Below are 23378 nucleotides of genomic sequence, written 5' to 3'. Positions count from 1 at the left end.
AATACCAATGGGCTGTGCAATTTCTCCAATCCTGTTTGTGCTAGCAATGGAAGTCGTCATTAGAGCTGCGGAAAAAGCAGGACCAGGTGTAGAATTGGGAGGTGCAGAGGAACTACCACCAATACGAGCTTTCATGGATGACCTTACCCTCCTTAATCCAAGTACAGAGGCAGTTGAAGCAATTCTATGTAAGCTTGAGCAGTTGATGGAGTGGGGTAGGATGAAGTTTAAGACCAAGAAGTCGAGGAGTCTTGTACTCAGACGAGGAAAGTTGACAGACTTTCACTTCACCCTTTGTGGAGAGGAAATCCCAACTATTCAGGAACAACCAGTGAAGAGCCTCGGGCGCTGGTACACAGAGGATCTGAAGGATACAAGAAGAGTCAAGGAGACAGCACGGCAAGTCAACGAAGGTCTTGAAGCCATTGATCAGTGCGGCTTGCCCGGGAAGTTGAAGCTGTGGTGCTTGCAATATGGTCTCATGCCACGGATTATGTGGCCACTCACAGTCTATGAGGTAGCAATAACCCATGTAGAGGCAATGGAGCGGAAGATCAACAACTTTGTCAAAAAGTGGCTTGGAGCTCCACGCAGCTTAACAAACATCGCAATCCATAGCAGCCGGACTAAGTTGACTTTTCCAGTGCGTTCCCTTGTTGAAGAGTTCAAGGTGGCCAAGGCAAGATCATTTATGACCCTGAGAGACTCAAAGGACCCGGTAATCAAGAACACCCAGCCGGATGTTAAGTCAGGGAGAAAGTGGACAGCGAACTTGGCAGTTGAGGAGGCAGAGTCAAGGCTGAAGCACAAGGAGATGGTTGGCGCTACCCAGCTAGGCCGTCAGGGGCTTGGTTGGACTACGCACAAATGGTGGTCGTCTTCTTCTGACAAGGAACGTCGCAAGCTGGTTTCGCAGGAGATCAGAGAGGCAGAAGAGGAGAAGAGACTGGCTACAGCAGTAGGTCAAGCTAAGCAAGGCGCTTGGACACGGTGGGAGAATGTTGAACAACGCAACATGTCTTGGAGCGTGCTTTGGCAGATGGAACCTCTTCGCATCTCATTTCTGTGCAGGTCAACATATGATCTATTACCAACACCAGCCAACCTGAGCGTCTGGTATGAGGACAAGACGGATTGTTGCAATGCGTGTGGAAAGAAGGGAACTTTGCAGCATATTCTGAGTGCATGTACACCTGCTCTTGCGAGTGGTATGTACACCTGGAGGCACAATAACGTCCTCGGAGTGTTAGTGGAGGCAGTCAAGCTGCAAGTTGACCAAAATAATGTTTCACAAGCTCCAACCAATACCAAGCGTTACATATCATTTGTGAAGGAGGGCTCTCAGTCCAGGTCATATAGTTCCAGTTCAAGATCGAGCATCCTTTCTTCAGCAGACGACTGGTGCATTAGAGCTGATCTGGATGGCAAAGGAGGATTTCAAGAGAGATATTGATCACCACACTGCGTCCAGATATTGTCATATGGTCAGAGGCTGGAAAAGAAGTGATCATTGGAGAGCTGACTGTTCCATGGGAAGACAACATTGATGAAGCTCATGAGAGAAAATTGACCAAGTATTCAGAATTGAGAACAGAATGCAAGGATAGAGGTTGGAAGGCTTCTTGCTACCCCTTCGAAGTCGGCTGCCGTGGTTTTGTTGCACACTCTTTGCAGAAGTGGCTGCGAGATTTAGGCTTCAACAGGAGAGAGCTAAAGTCAGTTAGCAGGGCAGCGTCAGAGGCTGCAGAATCAGGATCGTCGTGGGTGTGGTCCAAGTACATTCAGAGGAGTAGATAATCTGGAAGTGAAGTACATCATCAGTATCCTCAGCCAGAGCAGGCAGGCCAGCTAGCCATATCTTTTACTTGTTCTCATTCCTTCATATCAACTCCAGTTAGCTAGGGTTAAGTGATTCCAGCTGCATGGTAGGGTTAGAGGCGCCTTATCCCGTCTGCTTACTACAGACTAGTTTGGTCATCTGGGGGTACATATACACAGATCCCCCTTTTGACGGTGATGGCGTATCCCCATATGGGCAAAGCGTCTTGCGTTGTCATGCTGACATAGTATGGGTGCTAACTGGTGCTTGATCTTCTATTTTGGTTAGCTGGCCTGTGCCGGTTTCACTTTCTGAGAAGCAGATTGTTTATTTAGCAACAGATGCTAGAAGCAGAGTTTTATTTTTATTTAGTAGCTCACCAGCGGGAGGTGGTGTTTCTTTCACTGCCGGCCCCCCACCTCGAGGGAGTCTTGATTATAAGAGGGCCGAAACTCCCCAAGACAGGTGGCAATCAACTGATGATCTCGCTGGTGAAAGCACAAGACATTTTCCATCTGGTCTTTGTGTATATTTAACTTCCTAAAACACAAAAGTACGAATATTTCCAAACATCTAAATTAGCTAAAAATTTAGGACATGTTACAAAACTATATTTTCTAGAATTTTAGAAGAGTACTTTTAATATTGGCCGGTTATTTTTCACACAGCGACGTTAACTAGGCAATGTACTATTACCTATAACATACACTAAAACACCAAAGTACGCATATTTCCAAACATCTAAATTAGCTAAAAAATTAGGACATGTTACAAAACTATATTTTCTAGAATTTTAGAAGAGTACTTTTAATATTGGCTGGTTATTTTTCACACAGCGCCGTTAACTAGGCAAATCCCATACTTTTAACGTACGTTATTTGTAGAGGTCACGCGTCAATGGTAAGAGCACTGTGTATTGTGTATAGGAAAACGGACAGTAACTGCAGTATGCATAGTATAAGGTGCAGTTATGCTATTTGTTTATTCATCATTATTGTTGATATGATTCATGTTAGAAAGTAGCAAGTAAAAGGTCATTAAAATGCAAGATATAAATAAAATAATTTAATATTCCACATTTTTCAATTTTAGACGTGGGCGGTTAACATTAAACTAAGAATAAATTGTGAAGAGCCTTATCACCTTTCTTAAATTAAGAAACATTGACTTAGATTCCTTTGAGTCTGACTTGTCTTCTCAGTTTGAATCACGTTGTTGTACTGCTGTCGATCGACCCAATACACAGATATTGTACATGGAATACACTGTAACAATACGTAGTGTATTGTCACGGTGAAGACCGTGCTTGGAAGAGTATGCTGCATGCTAGCGTACGTATGGTCACGGTGTATGCCGTTGTCAAAATACCACGTACTTTAGTACAGTAATAGCGCCCTCTGTTGGTCATAATTCACTTTAAAACGTATTTTCAACGTAGTGAAGAAATATTTAAGGTAATATAACACTATAGAATATAAAAAATAGTATTTTTAGAAGTTACATTTCAAGGTCGTTACATTAAGGTTACTCAAGGTTTTAACATTAAGGTTATTTCTTTTTAATTAGAGACAGCCCGTCACCCTTAAGGTTACTCATTGTTGTTTGTTGATGCTGGGGCCCAGTATCAACCAAAAACATCATAAAAACATCAAGGCCGCAGGGCCGGCAGGCCCGAGGCCAGAGACTCCCATACGACGATTAAACACTCCAAGTGGGACCCTAATATAAGGGCCCGCAGGGCAAGAAAGCAAGAGTAACCTTAATGATGACGAACTGATAACGAAAATTCTGTTATATTTACGGACAGCTCGTCACCCATTTCATAGGCCTACTTTTACATTTTTTTTTTACTCTTTACCCCATAATTTCCCTCATTCTTTAGGCCCTGCCCTCTATCGGGGACTAATTTATAGTTTAAGCTTGTTTGCTATTGTTTTTGGAGCAACATTGTTTCTTTATAAGCCTGCGGCGCAACCTTGAACAATATTGTCCTAGCAATATTGTCTTTTGAGATAACGCCCCGTAGCCACCCCAGCCAGCCCCATACCTCATTTTGATTTTTAACATACCAATATTCTGCTTTTTATATTCTATGATGTCGCATATTAATGTATAGTATAATTGCATAGTAATGATGGCATAATGAAGCCCATTATGAATAGCCCTGCTAAGACTTTGGATCAAGTCCCAACTTGGTTCATTAAGCAGAATCCCCAGATGTTTGTTCCCATGATATCTGACATTGTTAACCTTTCCTTTAGTACAGATTTATTTCCTTCTCAGCTAAAACATGCTGTCATTACATCTGTCATAAAAGCAGAATCTTGATGCCTGTGCAGTGATTTGAAGAACTACAGGCCAGTATCCAACATTCCCTATCTGTCGAAGGCATTGAGAGACATGCTGTGGACATCATCTCCAGATACATCGCTCAAAATGAACTTGATGAGCCACTACAATCGGTGTATAAACCTGCCCATAGTACCCAAACAGCCTTATTGAAGGTTAAGAACGACATCATGGAAAGCGTCTCAGAGTGGATAGGTGTTTTCTGGCCTTATTGGATCTGAGCGTGGCTCCAGATTATTTTCTGACTTTGGCATACATGGAAGTGTCCTGAAATGGATCCGCTCTTACCTGTCAGGAAGAACTACCAGTGTTTGCGTTGATGGCGTCAGTTCTGATACAGCCGACCACAAGGTTCCATAATGGGACCACTACAGCAGTTCCTCCTCTACACAACACCAATTGGTAAGATCTTCAGAACGTATGACATATTGTTTCATTTCTACGCTGATGACATACAGCTGTACACGGCGTTCGACCCACGAGACCAAGCTTCCATGCATCACATCTGCTCTCTCACGCATGCCGCTATGTATAGATGAAATTAGGCTCTGGATAATAACAAACTTTCTTAAGTTTAATGAGGAGAGGACAAGACGGAATTTTTCATTGCTATTGCTGAGCATCTCAAATGCCATCTGCCACCTGTAAGTCTTCGTGATGGTGATAAGTTTATCCCTCCTGCAGAAAAGGTTCGCAACCTCGGTGTTGTTTTTGATTCAGCCATGTGTATGAAACTTCATATTACTTCTCTATGTTCTGGTCTCAATCTGCAACTGCGCAACATTACTCGCATTACATACCATCTTGTTGTACGTGCACTTGTACCGTCTATATTGGATTATGGCAATGCACTTTTATTTGGATCCACCAGTTCCGATTTATATACATCGTCTCCAACGCATATACAACAACTTGCGGCTAAGCTTATCCACCGTGCACAGAAGCGAGATCATGCCACACCTTACCTTCAAGAACTTCACTGGCTACCGATTCGTGAACGCGTCACCTTCAAGATCATGGTTTACATATATAAGTGTTTACACGGACTCGCTCCAGGCTTTTTGATATCTTGCCTGCATTTTGTACCATCCAGCACGATCAAGTCTCCGTTCAGCATCTGATGCCACTAGACTAAGTGTACCAAATACAAGACGCCATCTTCATACTGCTTCAAATCGCACTTTCTCATATACTGATCCCAAAACATGGAATGCTCTCCCAAAGTCTGTCACAAACTCTGATTCCATATCCAATTTTAAGAAGTCTCTCAAAACTCAGTTATTTCTGCATTAATTGTCTTTTTATTCCATTGTTCTTGTTGTTTCTTGTGTTTCCAAGCGCATCGTTTTTGTTGTAGATGCGCTATATAAATGCTTGTAATGTAATGTAATGAAATGTAATGTAATGTAATGTAATGTAATGTGATGTAATGTAAAACACTTTCCTAAAGTAACAGAAGGTTCTACGCGGTTGTAATCCGAGCGACCACTAACTATGGATTGAAGGCCAATAGAAATGTACATCCTTATACCGTTAGATGGCGATGTTTCAATAGCCAAAAGATTAGAAAGTGTAAAGCCAAGAAACACGTGTATAAGCGAACGTAACCCTGCTAGGCCTCTTTTCACATAGTTGTTGTTGTTTTTGCTGTTTTTTGCATTTTTACAAAAGTTAAGGGTACTTGCCCATCAATTTCGTTCAGGGGCGTGTTTGAAAAACGGCACAGCGCATTAGTAAAAAGAATAAAAAGTACTAAAATTTTCACCAGGGTTCGAACCATTGCCAAGGCACTATGAATGCTAAAGATGCATAGGCTACTGTGTCACGGTGACTGTGTTTAACATTCGGCGATTTTCAAAGATATACATATCAACACGTTTCTAGTGTATTGAAAATCAGATTTTGGTAGGAATACAGTCATAGAAAGACATATGACTTTACTTGTCTGTTTGTTTTTCATTTAATACAAATTAATTTTGATGAATTGAACTGGTACGACTCTTAGGACTCGTGATAAACGACGATTAATTTTGTAACAATAAAATGAAAACGCTGGGTCATTCACGACGTCATTTGTAATTCATGTCAAAACCTGGGGAGGACCACACACATCCGTGTATACGTGCGCAATCGATACTCAGTGATCCAGACAATACCATTTGAATATACCGCCCTTATGTATGCACCTGCTTGACACATCTTGTCACTTGCGGGAAGATATACTATTAGTAGACTTGTTAAGAGGTTGAACGCTGCATTTTTTAGTACAAAGGTCCCACTTGGCATGGATGTTCCTTGAGGCAAGAGAAAAAGATCCATCCAAAGAGACACTCTGTCTCTATGCATAAAACCCCCTAATTAGCATAAATTATGCTAATTAGCACCCAAAATATGGTATTTTCTAATTTTTAGCCCATTTCACTTAAAAGCAGGTGAAAACAGTTGAATTTGGATTAATTTAGGATAAGGAATTAATTTTGGGGGTTGTTTTGGGAATATGTGTCCATTCTGACCCCCAAATCCAAGATAGCCGCTGGCCGCCATCTTTAAAATACACGTTTTTACAACTTTTAAATCATACTGGCTACCAACTTGTGTGATATATCAATTTATACTAATTTGGGGCTGTAGAGCTCATTTCCGGCATTAATTTGATTAAAGGAGTTAATTTAAAGGTGTATTTATTTGTTATACAGGGTGAGTCAGACAAAAACTGCTCTCAATCATTCCTGATTTTGTACCTTCAAAACATGCGTGGTAAATGACACACTGGTTTATGGTATTACATTAAACAAGTTGAATTAGTACCATATCAGTATGACTTTGGGGTCATTGTAGGAGCGTCCGAACCAATAGTTCACGCGGCCCTGGATAACCAACCAATCCTGCCACCACCAATCGCAACTTATCATCTAGAAGCTTTCCATCATGCCCAGAATCGTTAAAGGAAGTCCAAGCAGTCCTTTTCTAATGCCTGCTTTGACAGTTACATCACTGAATGTCGAAGGATTCTCTACCGCCAAGCAAAATATCATCAGCGGATTGTGCAACAATCTCCACTGTGATGTCCTGTGCCTACAGGAAACTCATAAAGGAGCGACTAACTACCGCCCAACCATACCAGGTATATGGTCCTTGCCGTTGAGAGACCACGTCGTCAATACGGGAGTGCGATATTTGTGAATGGAAGTTATTGTGATTGAAGCCACTATGATGTCTGATGACAACAACATTGAAGTTCTCACTGTTGAGCTCAGTAATGTAACAATAACATCAGTCTATAAGCCACCAGCAGAAGACTTCAAGCTCCCTCTCTTCACTTCTAACACTGACACCAAGCCATGAATCTTCATCGGCGATTTCAACAGCCACAGCACTCAATGTGGTTACAAAGAAACCAACAACGATGGAGCTGCAGTTGAGGAATGGATAGACAAACACCAGCTGAGCCTTATTCATGATTCCAAACTTCCTCCTTCGTTCCATAGTGCCCGTTGGAAGAGATGATACAACCCTGATCTAGCTATTGTCACTAACAATATCTCTGACATGTGTAAGAAGATTGTATTGGATCCAGTTCCCCAAACACAACACCGGCCAATTGGTATCCACGTTAACACCGTAATCTCACCAAACATAGTGCCTTTTCAGCGACGCTTCAATTACAAGAAAGCAGACTGGAACGGATTCACAAAAGAGCTTGACCAGAAGGTGAAGAGAATTACTCCAACTCCAGACAACTATGACACCTTTGCCCAACTAGTTTCCAAGACTGCTCGTAGACATATACCAAGAGGCTGCAGGGTGGAATACATACCAGGCCTTTCCAAGGAATGTGCAGAAGAATACCAAGAGTATGTAACCATGTTTAAAGCTGACCCTTTCGCCGAGGAAACAACAGGTGCGACAGTAATGGAATCCATCTCCAAAGAGCGTAATAAGATCTGGCATACCCTCATAGAGTCAGCAGACATGACCCGCAACAGCAAGAAGGCATGGTCCATCATCCGCAAACTTCAAGGTGACCCTACAACAGCCCCACTGCAGCCCAAAGTCACACCCAACCAGGTTGCCCACCAACTGCTCCTGAATGGAAGAAGTGGCAAGAAACATAAGACCAAATTAGACCGCAAGAAATACAGCGGAGACCCCGGCTTCACCAAGCCCTTTACTATGCAGGAGCTGGAAGCAGGAATCGCCAAACTCCAACCAGGGAAAGCAATTGACCTTGACAACATCGCAACTGGGCAGCTGAAGAACTTTGGCAAAGAAATGGCTCTTACAGCTCTACAACACCGTCGCAGCCACAGACTCCCTAAGATCTGGAAGAAGTCTCACATCATCGGTCTGCTGAAGCCAGGGAAATATCCATCCATCCCAAAGAGTTATCGACCAATATCGCTTCTCAGCCATACCTACAAGCTATTCGAACGCCTCCTGCTCAACAGACTGGCACCTGTGGTAGACGAGCAACTCATCCCAGAACAAGCAGGTTTCCGTCCTGGCAAATCAACAACAAGCCAAGTTCTCAACCTTACCTAGCACATTGAGGATAGATTTGAGGATGGATTGGTAACCGGAGTTGTTTTCGTCGACCTCTCAGCAGCTTACGATACCGTCAATCTTCGCCAACATTTTGAACAAGCTCACTGGATCCAGATGGGGAGCCCGACCAGACACTCTCAGATCAGCAGCCTTGGCTTTATGCTACTCTAGTGCTGAAAATAATATGCCTGCCCAGTGTGGGGAAGATCAACTCATGCCAAGAAGGTGGACCCAGCACTCAACTCATGCTGTCGACTTATCACTGGATGCCTCCGATCAACACCAACGGAGAGTCTCTACACCTTAGCTGCTATAGCCCCTCCAGATGTACACCGACAAGTGACCAGCATGCAAGAGCGTGAGCGTCAGACCATTGATATGAACACCCCATGTCCAACCAGACTGCTGCACCCAAACGCCTTAGATCCAGAGGAAGCTTCCTAAGCAAAGTTCATCCTCTTGGGACAGTCTCCAAGGAAGCGGAAAGACTCACCCTGTGGAAAGAGAGATCTCCCAATTCACCAGCTATGGGACTACAACCCAGTGAGCAGCTACCACCTGGAGCTGATTCCACATGGCCTGAGTGGCGGTGTCTCAACAGACTAAGATCAGGGGTCGTAAGGTGCAAGGTCGCTTTGCAGAAATGGGGATACCTACCAGAAGGACAAAACACTACCTGTGAGTGTGGAACGGTTCAACAGACTATGGAACACCTGCTGGTCTGTCCACAGATGGGGCAACATTGCACACATGAGGACCTAGCTGAATTCAACGATTCTGCTCGTCACTGCGTCAGCTATTGGCTCGGGCGCATTTGACCCTGCGCTTGGACACGCTAAGAAGAAGTATGACTGCATAGTCCAATAAAAAGTAACTATTTCAAGTTCAAAGGTCCACTTTTAGGAACTGAACATGACTGCGTGTGTGCAGATTAACCGGCCATTTTGGATTGTCAAAATGGCCGCCATATTGGTATTTAAAAAATGGTAAAAATTGGTTTTCATTACAAGTGAATCCTAGACTTCAAAAAAAAGCAAAATATAGAAAATCCCCACAATAGAGAGTTCCTGTGTTTTGGGTTACCCGCCATCTTGGAGGGAAACCTAAACTCCGTTTACAATTTTCAGAATACCAACACTCGCGCAATAATTAGCAAATGTTATTTTGTAGAATGTAGCACCAATAGGGTCATTGACCAAATCAAAGGAATGAGGAATACGGCGGTGCGAATCACGTTATAAACACTATTGTAGTCCATTCCGCTTGAAAACACGGGAACTCTCTATTGCCAACGACCAAAATTTTGGTGACGCACTGAACCAAACTATATATTCAAACATAAGTTTGATGTTCATCCATCTACAATATGTGACCGTCCACGGCGAATGAGCCGTAAATTCCTCCCCCGGTCAATTTTGTTTTATCTCGTGTTTAAAAAATAAACATCATAAACTAAAAATGGTATATCATTTGACTTCAAACGATATCCAGAAGCGGGGTTATGGCTTGTTAAACTTTGCTTCTTCAACAAAATTATAGCTTTTTACGTTTTTACATGTGTCTCTTTTTCCACATTGCTAGCAATATATCAAGCAGTCATAATTGGTCAACGAGGTTTAAGAAAGTTCTCTCATTGTTAATTGTTGGTTATGCATACCTGTACAAAATACAATGCCTGGTAACCCACCACTTGAACAGGATTTAGCAAAAGCAAACAAAGACCAGAGCTATTAAAAGTTCTATAGCCGGCCATCTAAGGTAGAAGCTTATTATCCACTTCAACAATAGGATTATTGATTAGTTTTTGACTATCAAAATAAGAAGGATGTCGGGCCAGCTTAAGTTATCGATGAATACGACCTTCGTACACATTTTACACCGTAACACAGAATACAATTTAGGGAATTTACGGCTCGTTTGTGCTGCCGGGTCATATATTGTCAAAGACTGGTACATTGGAATTTACATTTAAAAAACCACTGTGCCCTTTTCAAATGACTTCCTATCTTATAAACAGTGCCAGAAATGAGTTTCCCACCCCCATGTTAGTATTAATTGATATGCCACACAAGTCTGTAGCTCGATTGGTTCAAAAGTTGTAAAAACGCATATTTTAAAGATGGCGGCCAGCGGCCATCTTGGATTTGGGGTCAGAATGGCCACATATTCCCAAAATTATCCCTAAAATTAATTCCTTATCCTAAATCAATCCAAATTCAACTGTTTACACATGTTTTTAAGTGAAATGGGCTAAAAGTTAGAAAATACCATATTTTGGGTGCTAATTAGCATAATTTATGCAAATTAGGGGGTTTTATGCATAGATACAGAGTGTCTCTTTGGATGAATCTTTTCCTTTTGCCCCAAGGAACATTCATGCCAAGTGGGACCTTTGTACTAAAAAATGCAGCGTTCGCCCCATTTTCACCCCTTAACAAGTCTACTATATAGGCCTATACCCTAATAGCTTACAATAGATACCCCACCGTAAATAGCTCTCTTCGTTACCTCGCTGTGCCAGTATATACGCGTAGTGTACGCAGTTTTGAACCATATTTTGTTCAAAAATGATAGGAAATGACTGTTTTCAGACAAATTGTTGGCTCTCAGCAGATGCTCAATGATACCGGGAAGTGTTGCAGAAAGGTAAAGCGTACTCTTTATTTATACAAAATATCACATATCAATGAATTTAAATTGGAAATCTAAAAAGGAAATGTCAGGTCAAAATTCTCACCTTAGAATTATTGTGAAATAAAATCAAAGCAAATTTAGGCTCCGCAAACAACATCCACTTATTCCCATTGGTGTTTGCTACACGTGCATAATAATAAATTATGATTTGGGCCTAATTTGAGAAGAGTTAATGCCTCGAGTTTCAAAATACACCGAGTGATGTTTGTTGATCAAAAAAATCGACAATTCAAGACGCTGTAAAAACAAATCAAGAATTATCTGGGATAATTGCAACTAAGTATAATGAAAGTTATGATCTAAGCTACCAGATGCATCATTAATTTCCTGACAATGATATTTAGTTGTGGGAAACGATTAAGTCGTATACAGACTCCGAGTATTGTACGTACAATATTGTATGTATAATATGTACGTTATTTAATCTATTGTCATTCTATTTCCAGTAATGTTTAAGTTCTAACGAATGTTTGATGACGAAAAATCGATAATATGTTACATACAATATCTAGCAGAAATATATTATCGATTTTACGTCATCAAACATTCGTTAGAACTTAAACATTACTGGAAATAGAATGGCAATAGATTAAATAACGTACATATTGTACATAAACTCATCCCAAAAAGAAAGTATCCAGTTTGATGGGGTCTTAAATCAAGACCTACCAAAAGTATGTTACAGATAAATTTATTCCACACAGTTTGATACCTCATTTGTCCAAATCGATGCGGAATTGATTACACAGCGACCTTTTAAACGCAACGACCTCAATTTTAAAAGTTGCAGTAATTCCTATTGGTGTGGTTTTCCTGCTTCTCAAGATTAGTCATAAAGGTACCCAATAACAGAGACGAATGAAGACTGTTTGACTTCACTTCATTTGTTTTATTGAATACAGATACTCTTTTACTCCTTCCTTAATGTTTTGCCCTTCACTCTTTACATCTTCTCCTGCTGCATCAATGACTGCCAGACAGCTGCGGAGCATGCTCTCAGTGAGACGTCTGATGCGCCCTTGATCTATCGCTGCCCATAATTGAGTAGCAGGACCAAATCAATAGGAATTACTGCAACTTTTTAAATGGAGGTGATTGCATTCAAATGGTCACTGTGTCATCAATTCTGCGTTGATTTGAACACATGAGGTATCAAACTGTGCGGAATAAATTTATCTGTAACATACTTTTAGTAGGTTTTGATTTATGGCCACATCTGTGACTTATGGAATAAAATCAAACTGGATACTTTCTTTTTGGGATGAGTTTACAATATTGTACGTACAATAAAAAGTCTGTATACTGCTTTACTGTAATGTTTTGGCGGGAATATTTCCCGGCAAAAATTTCAACCAAAAAGAGCATGTAGCCTTAAAGCAAATTTGGGATACGAATATATGGATAGTGATATCATCAGAATCGTTTCAATGAGCTAAAAATTGTATATGAATTCTTCTGTTAAGAATACAAATCTGGTCATAGACCCTGATAATGACCTGGACTTCTATTCAATATATTTTGATATGAACCTTGCTTTGAGCCCTGCCTGCAGGTTGATCCTATGTGATCGTTGGTTACGTGGTTACCATAGCAACCATAACAAAAAAATATTAAAAAAGAAGACAATAAAAACGGCTTGTGCCCCCATCAGGCCCTGTGCCCCCTAATCAGGCTCAGTCCTCCTCCCCAATATGATGACTCACGCTACACCACTGCCTAAGCTATCTTGCGACTAATATAAACCACTAAAAGTGTTTAAATATGTGAGTACTAGTACCAGTGGGTTAGATTTATAAAAATTAAATTTTCACTCACGACAGGTTTGCGTATTGCATGGTGATGAACCAGTAGCCGAACCGCTGCATGAACCACTTCCAGAGCAGGTCCTTGTACGAGTCTTAGTTCCACCGCCACATGCCATACTGCATGTTCTCCACGAACCCCATGTGCCCCAGGAAGCTTCAAAAGTGAACGAAATATCGTATAATCAATGGACCTTTCATATCGAGCGTTCAGAACCAGAAAGCCGTAACTCACTGCGATTATCCCTCACAAAATGAGCATAAAGTCGGCTCCTTGATTTGATCTTCAAAAATCAATATTTCCTTCACAGTGTTTTTTGTTTCTTCGATAGTGCCCTGGTGAATTTGTTGTATTGAACCATAATCTTTCGGAAATAAACATTCAGATAACATCTCAATCATGTCAATGAAATATGAAATGCCCTGTATATATCTTTACTTAAACGTCGAAGCTCCAAGATAGGCTGAATAACATTTAAAGTTGCGGGCCAAAAATGTGATATTTTTGACATTTTTCTGGTACAACTTACCAAGTTAAAGCAAATTTGGGATACAAATATATGGATAGTAATATCATCAGAATCGTTTCAATGAGCTAAAAATTGTATAAGAATTCTTGTCTTCAGAATACAAATCTGGTCATAGACTTTGGAAAAGATCTGGTCTTCTGTTCAACATATTTTGATATGAACCTTGCTTTGAGCCCTGCCGGCAGGTTGATCCTATGCGATTGTTGGTTATGTGGTTACCATAGCAACCATAACAAAAAAACGGCTCGTACCCCATCAGGCCCGGTGCCCCCTAATCAGGCCCATTCCCCCCATATGATGACTCACGCTACACCACTGCCCTAGTTATCTTGATATAAATCACTAAAAGTGTTTAAATATGCAAGCACTAGTACTAGTGGGTTAGATTTATAAAAATTGAATTTTCACTCACGACAAGTTTGCGAATTGCAGGGTGATGAACCAGTAGCCGAACCGCTGCATGAACCACTTCCGGAACAGGTCCTTGTTCGAGTCTTAGTTCCATTTCCACATGTCATACTGCACGTACTCCACGAATCCCATGCGCCCCAGGAAGCTTCAAAGTAAACGAAATATCGTATAATCAATGGACCTTTCATAGAAAGAGAGCCAACCGACTCTTTGTTACTTAAAGTGGCTTACAAATGACACCTATGGTATAAATTTCAACCTAATGTAGTGCTCTACGATTCTTCGACGCTGCCTTGATCATCCTAATGGGTAGATGCGTTGTGCGTAAACTGATATTATTTATTTATGCATTCAAAAGTTTGGAAGAAGAGCAGCCAGGTGGCATTGCAATCATAAAGTAAAAGTGATCGCTATTCAGGTGGCACTATAAGGTACATAACCTTTCTAGCCCTCTTTTCAAAGAGTTGTTTGTGATATCATTAGAATCGTTTCAAGGAGCTCAAAAATTGTATAAGAATTCTTGTGTTAAGCATAAATCCTATCATAGACCCCGATAAGGCGACGAAAAAAGAAACCCTGTTCTACGGGCGGACGGACCTTTCAAGTAGGGTCGGTCGGTCGGTCTTTTTTTTTTTTAATGACCCAAAAAATCACCAAAATCTGTAAATAATTTGCAATATGAGAAAATACAAAAAAAAAATTGTTACTGAAATTTCCGAAATTTGGGTCGGCATTCAATTATACAGAAAAATTTGTTCCCAAATTGTCCAAAATCTGGGTCGGTCGGGCCCGTAGAACAGGGTTTTCTTTTTTCGTCGCCTAATGTTCTGTTTTTAATATAAACCTTGCTTTGAGCCCCGCCTGCATGTTGAATTTCATCTCCGCAGTCATTAGCATTGTTACACAACCATGAACAATTTATGTACCTGCCACTAGGACAACGGAATTCCGAAGAAGAACAGCCACCTGACATGTACTCATGAAGTAGTAATAAAAACTTCTATTAAAAGTGATCGCTATTTAGGTGGCACTATAAGGGTACGTAACCTTTCTAGCCCTCTTTTCGCCAGCCCATAGGGGCTGGCATTTGTTTCATAGATGGGATTTGTGTACACAAAAGATTATAGCCTTCTTCTATTGGTATGAATTATTCTATTTTACTTTTTGGGGTGAAAATATTTTAAAGTATTGCTATTCGATTTGGAACTTGAAAGAAAGTATGGTTTGCCGTTTCAACGAACGAAAACGAGTGGACCCGGATATATGGACCACATTGAAGTCAAAGTAATTATCTATCCTATCCTGTATCGTTTCATGAATAAATTCATGTGTTAAGCATATAAATCTGGTCATATACCCTGAAAATGACCTGGTCTTCTGTTCAACATATTTTAACATGAACCTTGCCTTAAGCCCAGGTTGATCCTATGTGATTGATGGCCTTTTTAGTCAAATTAACTCAGTCATACGTACTTGGTTACCATAACAACCATAATATAATCGGCCAACCCCCCATCCATCAGGCCCGGTGCCGCCCCTTCCCCATATGATGACTCACGCTACGCCACTGCCCTAGCTTTTGTTATGTGCCCCAAACTAATCCATGATATTTATCAAAAGTTATGCATTTTTGTCATCAAACATTGGTTTTCACTTGTTTTAAAATTTATCTCCATTGGTTTATTCATGGAATATTCTGGAAACTCATATGGAAAATGCTAATGATAGTAACATACAATCATACAATCATACATTTAATAGGAACTGAAGAATAATCATGATCTCCCCAGGATCGTCCAGAATGGTCATGATTACCAAAGTAGTAAGTGTTGACGTTGTGCCAATAATCAGGGTACAACACAATAAGTTTGTGTTGAGGTAATGGGTTATTGATACTATTGTATACTAACTAATGAGTCTGATTGGCTTGTGGTGATGTAATGATCTATTTTAAAAACTAATGTAATGTGCCCTATATGGGGTGATTAAATGTTGTAATTTACAATAAATATGCTTAGATAAGTAATCGTAGTAAAAGAAGTCTGTGTAATATTTAAAGTTTGTATTGTTATCTGATTGACAGCCATACTGCACTAATTAATAAACAGTGAACTCGGAAGCAAGTGATTTTGGCCTGGGTGACCATAACACTATCTTGCGACTAATGAAAACCACTTAAATTTTCACTCACGACAAGTTTGCGTATTGCAGGGTGATGAATCAGTAGCCGAACCGCTGCATGAACCACTTCCAGAACAGGTCCTGCTTCGAGTCTTAGTTCCACCGCCACATGTTATACTACACGTACTCCACGAATCCCATGCGCCCCAGGAAGCTTCAAAGTAAACGAAATATCGTATAATCAATGGACCTTCCATAGGCATGATAGGAAGGGAGCCAACTGACTCTTTGTTACTTAAAGTGCAGTGGTGTAACTAGCGGGGGAGGGTGGGACAGGGGCGGGAGCCCGATTTGAACCCTTGCCCCCTGTTTTCCCCAACAAATGTAAAAGGTAAAGTAGGCCTACTTCTGAGAGTTATTAATTAACCTCATATTTGGTCATTTTAACCTTTAAAAAAAAAAACAATTTGTGCGCGAACAGCATGAACGATGCCTGCCCCTCATTTATTATGTTTGCCCCCGCTTGACCCCCTCAAATGAAAATTTTCATGTTCGTCACCTTTTGTTGGTTATCTGCTCTTAGTGTGAGCCAGCCTTTAAGGATTTCGGTAATTTTCGATAACCTAGTTTTAGTGTAAATTATTTTGAAAATATTCTTAGCGAAACAATTGGCTTCACATTTTCGTTAACCCTAACACCCAACCCTGCTTTTTTGCTATCGGAAGTTAAAAAAGAAATGAAAAAGGAGAGAAGATGAAGAAAGAAGTCACTTTGCACCCCGGGATTCGAACCTTAGACCCCCGGTATGCCAAGCACATGATCACGGACCGGTAGCTACACGGGTTACGCTGCCCCGGGCAGCGATTCCGTGAGCATAGGGTGATTGCGTCATCGCAGACCCTGGGATTCACGCGTGCGCAGTGGTTTCATCGTGGTATTTTGTGGTATCTATGGGTGTTAGGGTTAGGGTTAATGGGACATTGATGATGATCATACTGCAGTTACTGTCCGTTTTCCTATACACAATACACAGTGCTCTTTCCCATTGACGCGTGACCTTTACAAATAGCCCTACGTTAACAGTATGGGGATATGACTAGTTAACGTCGCTGTGTGAAAATAACCGGCCAATATTAAAAGTACTCTTCTAAAGTTCTAGAAAATATAGTTTTTAACATGTCCTAAATTTTAGCTAATTTAGATGTTTGGAAATATTCGTACTTTGGTGTTTTAGTTAATGTTATAGGTAATAGTACATTGCCTAGTTAACGTCGCTGTGTGAAAAATAACCGGCCAATATTAAAAGTACTCTTCTAAAATTCTAGACAATATAGTTTTGTAACATGTCCTAAATTTTTAGCAAATTTAGATGTTTGGAAATACTCGTACTTTGGTGTTTTAGGAAGGATATGTAAACGACAGATAACACCAAAAATATGAAGAAATTATTTCTAAACCGTGTTAAGTCAAAAATCATTATGTTGCTCATTTTCAAGAATGCTGGTTTACAAAAAGCACGACATTGTCTGATTTCGTGAACAAAGCCACACATAACATTGTTTCCTTTCGTTTCCTTTATAATCGGTTACCCAACTGAAGCTATGAATACCAGCTTTATTGCGATATCGCACATGAAAACAGTCACTTGTGCACAACCAGAGAAGATCCGATTTAATCAGTTGAGCTGTTTCAATGAGTGTTATCTTGGTTTAATAGCTTTTAATGGGGTTAAGTCCTGCAAAGGTCGAGATGAATTCTACTGTAGACATGACTGCATCATGTATCATCCACTTTTACTTGTGAACTTTTGGCCTTGGCCATATATTACATACCTGACCTCGGGCCTGACCTGTCTCCCAGAAAAAGCACTAAACACACTATCACTATCACTATCACAATTACAACTATCACAGCTATCACTAGCCAAAGCCAACGGCGGTTGCAATTTCTTTCGGCTGTATCTGCAATGAAACAATGACGTGTCCAAATTGCTAAATAAAAAAAGATCGTTTCACGTTCACCTCCCTCCTCACTTTCTGGGATCATTCCATTTTGTTTGTCAATTTTCATATAAAATCTTAAAGTTTTAATACTTCAGTAAAATGTTAATGCTGGTAAACAAGTTTATTAGTCAGCATGAATCACTTGCAAGTGTTTTTGTGGAACTCTAATGACAGACGTTGCAAATGGACAAATCATATATCAAAATGTTTATAAGAGTCTGGAGATTTTTTCTTTAAAACTAAATGGAGTATAAACTTCATATTTGGTGTGCAGAACATTAAACACATGGATATTTAGTTTATATGAACAAACCCATCACTTGATTCGATATATTTGATTTATGGGTGAAATACCATTTTTGGTTATTTTTGTGCAGTTTTGACCAAAAAAATATTTACATGGGATTTTTTTTGTTTTGAAAAATGACTTATTCCTTATGAAAAGTGTATTATTATTGAGATGATATTTGGATCAAAACATTTTCCTGTGACCTATGGTTTTTGACATAATATGGTCTCTTGAAATATACGCTCATTTTAAAGCAAATTTCCCATTAAAATTTGAGCAAATCTCCCGGTAAAATTGACAAAAAATTGGTAAATATTTGTGAATTTTCTTAATAGCTTAAAATTAAAGAAGACCTGTAGGCTTCAAACTTTTGTAATGCAAGATAGTGCTAAGAAGGGTAAAAAAGGGTCAATTTTTGGCCAAAACTCACTAAAAACTTGCCGTTTATGTCTACTTTTGAATTTTACACCTCCTCTCTCCTCACTTTAAAAAAAAAAAAGGCGGGGGGGGTTGTGAAAGAATTTTTAATTATTAAAAGAGGAGGGGGAGAGGTGAGAGAGGGTGAGAGTATGAGATTATCTCTCACATCATGTGAGATAGAGAGTGGGTAAAAACTACATTCAACCACAATCAGTTGCCCTATTGGGCCTACAATGATGTTCGCCAGGTGCGTTTAGGTGATGTGGTCCATGAAAGGTACATCCGTTGTACGAAATTGTACTGTATTGAACGAAATAGTCAAAGAACAAATGATTTTGCAAGATTGACAAAAATAATATTAACTAGACTTAGCTGTGGTCTAAGACCACGAACACAGCCGTGTTGTGACCCCTTAATGACCTTTGACTCCAGAATATATGAAAACGCCCATAGACATTGGCTAATGTCAATGTATGGGTGCACGTGGCACCACTTTGCTATGTTATTTGTGGCAGAAGGGGCATTTTGAAGGTTTTTCGTCTCAGACCGGAAGTGATCCCTTAATGACCTTTGACCCCAAATTAAAAAAATACCACATATGAATTGGGTAACCACAATTCATGTGTGATCATACCGTTACTGTCCTATGTTTTTCTAATAGCAAATAAAAATTTTTTGAAGGTTTTTCGTTTTATACCGGAAGTGGCCCTTTAATGACCTTTGACCCCAAATCTGTGAGGACCCCATAGACACTGGGTAATAACAAAGCATGTGTGCAAGTGGTGTCACTGTCCTACGTAATTTGTGGGAGAAGAAGCATTTTAAAGGTATTTCGTTTTATACCGGAAGTAGCCCTTAATGACCTTTGACCCTAAATAAAAAATACCACATATGAATTGGGTAACCACAATTCATGTGTGATCATACCGTTACTGTCCTATGTTTTTCTTAGCAAATAAATTTTTTTGAAGGTTTTTCGTTTTATACCGGAAGTGACCCTTTAATGACCTTTGACCCCAAATCTGTGAGGACCCCATAGACACTGGGTAATAACAAAGCATGTGTGCAAGTGGTGTCACTGTCCTACGTAATTTGTGCGAGAAGAAGCATTTTAAATGTATTTCGTTTTATACCGGAAGTAGCCCTTAATGACCTTTGACCCTAAGTAAAAAATACCACATATACAGAGGGTAACTACAATTTATGTGTGAACATACCGTTACTGTCCTATGTTTTTCTTAGCAAATAAAATTTTTTGAAGGTGTTTCGTTTTATACCGGAAGTGGCCCCTTAATGACCTTTGACCCCAAATCTGTGAGGACCCCATAGACACTGGATAATAACAATGCATGTGTGCAAGTGGTGTCACTGTCCTACGTAATCTGTGAGAGAAGAAGCATTTTGAGTTGAAATCACGTTTTTGACCCCTATGACCCCTGCGTGACCTTTGACCCCACGAAGTTCATATGACATGTAGGGGCATGGTCAATGATGGTTGTGACCAAGTTAGGTCAAAATCGGTGTAAGCATGTAAGTGCTAGAGCAAATGTAGTGGTCGGCAGAAAGAACTAGACTAAGCTGTGGTCTAACCCACGAACACAGCCGTGTTGTTACCCCTAATGACCTTTGACCCCAAAATATATGAAAACGGCCATAGACATTGGCTAATGTCAATGCATGGGTGCATGTGGCACCACTTTGCTATGTTACTTGTGGCAGAAGGGGCATTTTGAAGGTTTTTCGTCTCAGACCGGAAGTGACCCCTTAATGACATTTGACCCTAAATAAAAAAAAATACCACATATGAATTGGGTACCCACAATTCATGTGTGAACATACCGTTACTGTCCAATGTTTTTCTTAGCAAATAAAAAAATTTGACGGTTTTTCGTTTTATACCGGAAGTGACCCCTTAATGACATTTGACCCCAAATAAAAAATACCACATATGAATTGGGTACCCACAATTCATGTGTGAACATACCGTTACTGTCCTATGTTTTGTGGTGTCACTGTCCTACGTAATCTGTGAGAGAAGAAGCATTTTGAGTTGAAATCACGTTTTTGACCCCTATGACCTCTGCGTGACCTTTGACCCCACGAGTTTCATATGACATGTAGGGGCATGGTCAATGATGGTTGTGACCAAGTAAGGTCAAAATCGGTGTAAGCATGTAAGTGCTAGAGCAAATGAAGTGGTCGGCAGAAAGAAGAACTAGACTTAGCTGTGGTCTAACCCACGAACACAGCCGTGTTCTGACCCCTAATGACCTTTGACCCCAAAATATATGAAAACGCCCATAGACATTGGCTAATGTCAATGCATGGGTGCGCGTGGCACCACTTTGCTATGTTACTTGTGGCAGAAGGGGCATTTTGAAGGCATTTCGTCTCAGACCGGAAGTGACCCCTTAATGACATTTGACCCCAAATAAAAAAATACCACATATGAATCGGGTAACCACAATTCATGTGTGAACATACCGTTACTGTCCTATGTTTTTCTTAGCAAATAAAAATTTGTGAAAGTTTTTCGTTTTATACCGGAAGTGACCCCTTAATGACCTTTGACCCCAAATCTTTGAGGACCCCATAGACACTGGGTAATAACAATGCATGTGTGCAAGTGGTGTCACTGTCCTACGTAATTACGACGCGCTTCAGATCTTTAAAGGTATTTCGTTTTATACCGGAAGTGGCCCCTAAATGACCTTTGACCCTAAATTAAAAAATACCACATATACACAGGGTAACTACAATTTATGTGTGACCATACCGTTACTGTCCTATGTTTTTCTTAGCAAATAAAAAAAAATTGAAGTTTTTTCGTTTTATACCGGAAGTGACCCCTTAATGACCTTTGACCCCAAATTAGTGAGGACCCCATAGACACAAGATAATAACAATGCATGTGTGCAAGTGGTGTCACTGTCCTACGTAATCTGTGAGAGAAGAAGCATTTTGAGTTGAAATCACGTTTTTGACCCCTATGACCCCTGCGTGACCTTTGACCCCACGAGTTTCATATGACATGTAGGGGCATGGTCAATGATGGTTGTGACAAAGTTAGGTCAAAATCGGTGTAAGCATGTAAGTGCTAGAGCAAATGTAGTGGTCGGCAGAAAGAAAGAAGAAAGAAAGAAAGAAAGAAGAAACAAGAGCTATATAGAAAGTCATGCGAGACATGACAACAAGCCGACTAAATTTGACCTTTGACCCCTATAACTTGACCCCTGGGTCACGGATGGGGTCAACTGCTCTTGCATTGTGATTAGGATGTCATAAGAAAGATTCCTGGTGAATTTCAGCTTAATCGGAACTTATACATGGATTTTGATTTTTTAAAATTTTTGATTGACCTTTTGACCCCCTTAATGACCTTTGACCTCAATGAAAAAAACCCTTATGTACACCGACAAAATGCATTGTTCCAATTTTAATTAATAAATTCTAACATGTTTAATTCTCGAGATAAAAATTCTTGAAGTTATTCAGCTAAAAACAGGAAGTGACCCCTTAATGACCTTTGACCCCCAAAATAAAAAATACCATGCGTACATCAGGGAACACTGATTGATGTATGATGGTTATATTATTCTGGTCTGTTTATCTTTTGAGATAAAATTTTTTTTTTTTGATAATTTTGGTTTTTGACCGGAAGTAACCCCTTATTGACCTTTGACCCCAAAACTGTAGGCATCCTAAAGACCCCGTCTAGTAGCAATGCATGTGTGCTAATGGCGACACTCTGCTATGTAATTTGTAAAGACAGTGATTTTTTGAATATTATTTACAAGTTTTTCAGACTGTAACCGGAAATGACCCCTTAATGACCTTTGACCCCTTATCAATGAACACCCTATATACACCGACCATAGACGAGTCAAGTGACCAAACCGTGTCATCATCGCATGTTGTTTGTAGGAGAAGATACATTTTGAAGAAAAATCACATTGTTGACCTCTTTATCTAGGTCAAAGGTCACACGTAGTTCAAAGTCATATGACATGTGCGGGCAATGCCAACGGTCCTTCTGACAACGTTTAGTTAAAATACGTCAACCCGTGACTGAGTTATACGTACGAATGTGGTCGACAGAAAGAAAGAAAGAAAGAAAGAAGAACGCGAAGAAGACAGTACAAGCCGACGTTCGTCGTCGGCTTGTAAGAAGAACGCGAAGAAGACAGTACAAGCCGACGTTCGTCGTCGGCTTGTAAAGAAAGAAGAACGCGAAGAAGACAGTACAAGCCGACGTTCGTCGTCGGCTTGTAAGAAGAACGCGAAGAAGACAGTACAAGCCGACGTTCGTCGTCGGCTTGTAACAAGAGCTATATAGAAAGTCATGCGAGACATGACACACAAGCCGACCTGTTGATGGGTCAAGTTTGAGCAATT

General features: G+C 40.3%; 1 protein-coding gene across 1 annotated transcript in view; it reads right to left on the bottom strand.

Annotated features, from left to right (window-relative positions):
* LOC140167200 (uncharacterized) overlaps nt 1–16437 on the bottom strand; it is a 33672-nt gene extending 17235 nt beyond the window's left edge. Inside the window, exons 1-3 of the mRNA XM_072190554.1 lie at nt 16342–16437; nt 14152–14295; nt 13223–13366 (exon numbers count right to left, since the gene is read on the bottom strand). Coding sequence (XP_072046655.1) covers nt 13223–13366; nt 14152–14244 — 237 coding nt within the window. The 5' untranslated portion in view covers nt 14245–14295; nt 16342–16437. The remainder of the gene's footprint in view (nt 1–13222; nt 13367–14151; nt 14296–16341) is intronic.
* Nucleotides 16438–23378: the final 6941 nt, after the last annotated feature.

This window comes from Amphiura filiformis, chromosome 13, assembly GCF_039555335.1.
Source record: "Amphiura filiformis chromosome 13, Afil_fr2py, whole genome shotgun sequence".
Lineage (NCBI taxonomy): Eukaryota > Metazoa > Echinodermata > Ophiuroidea > Amphilepidida > Amphiuridae > Amphiura > Amphiura filiformis.
Note: the sequence above shows the minus strand (reverse complement) of the source record. Positions and strands in the feature narration are given on the sequence as shown.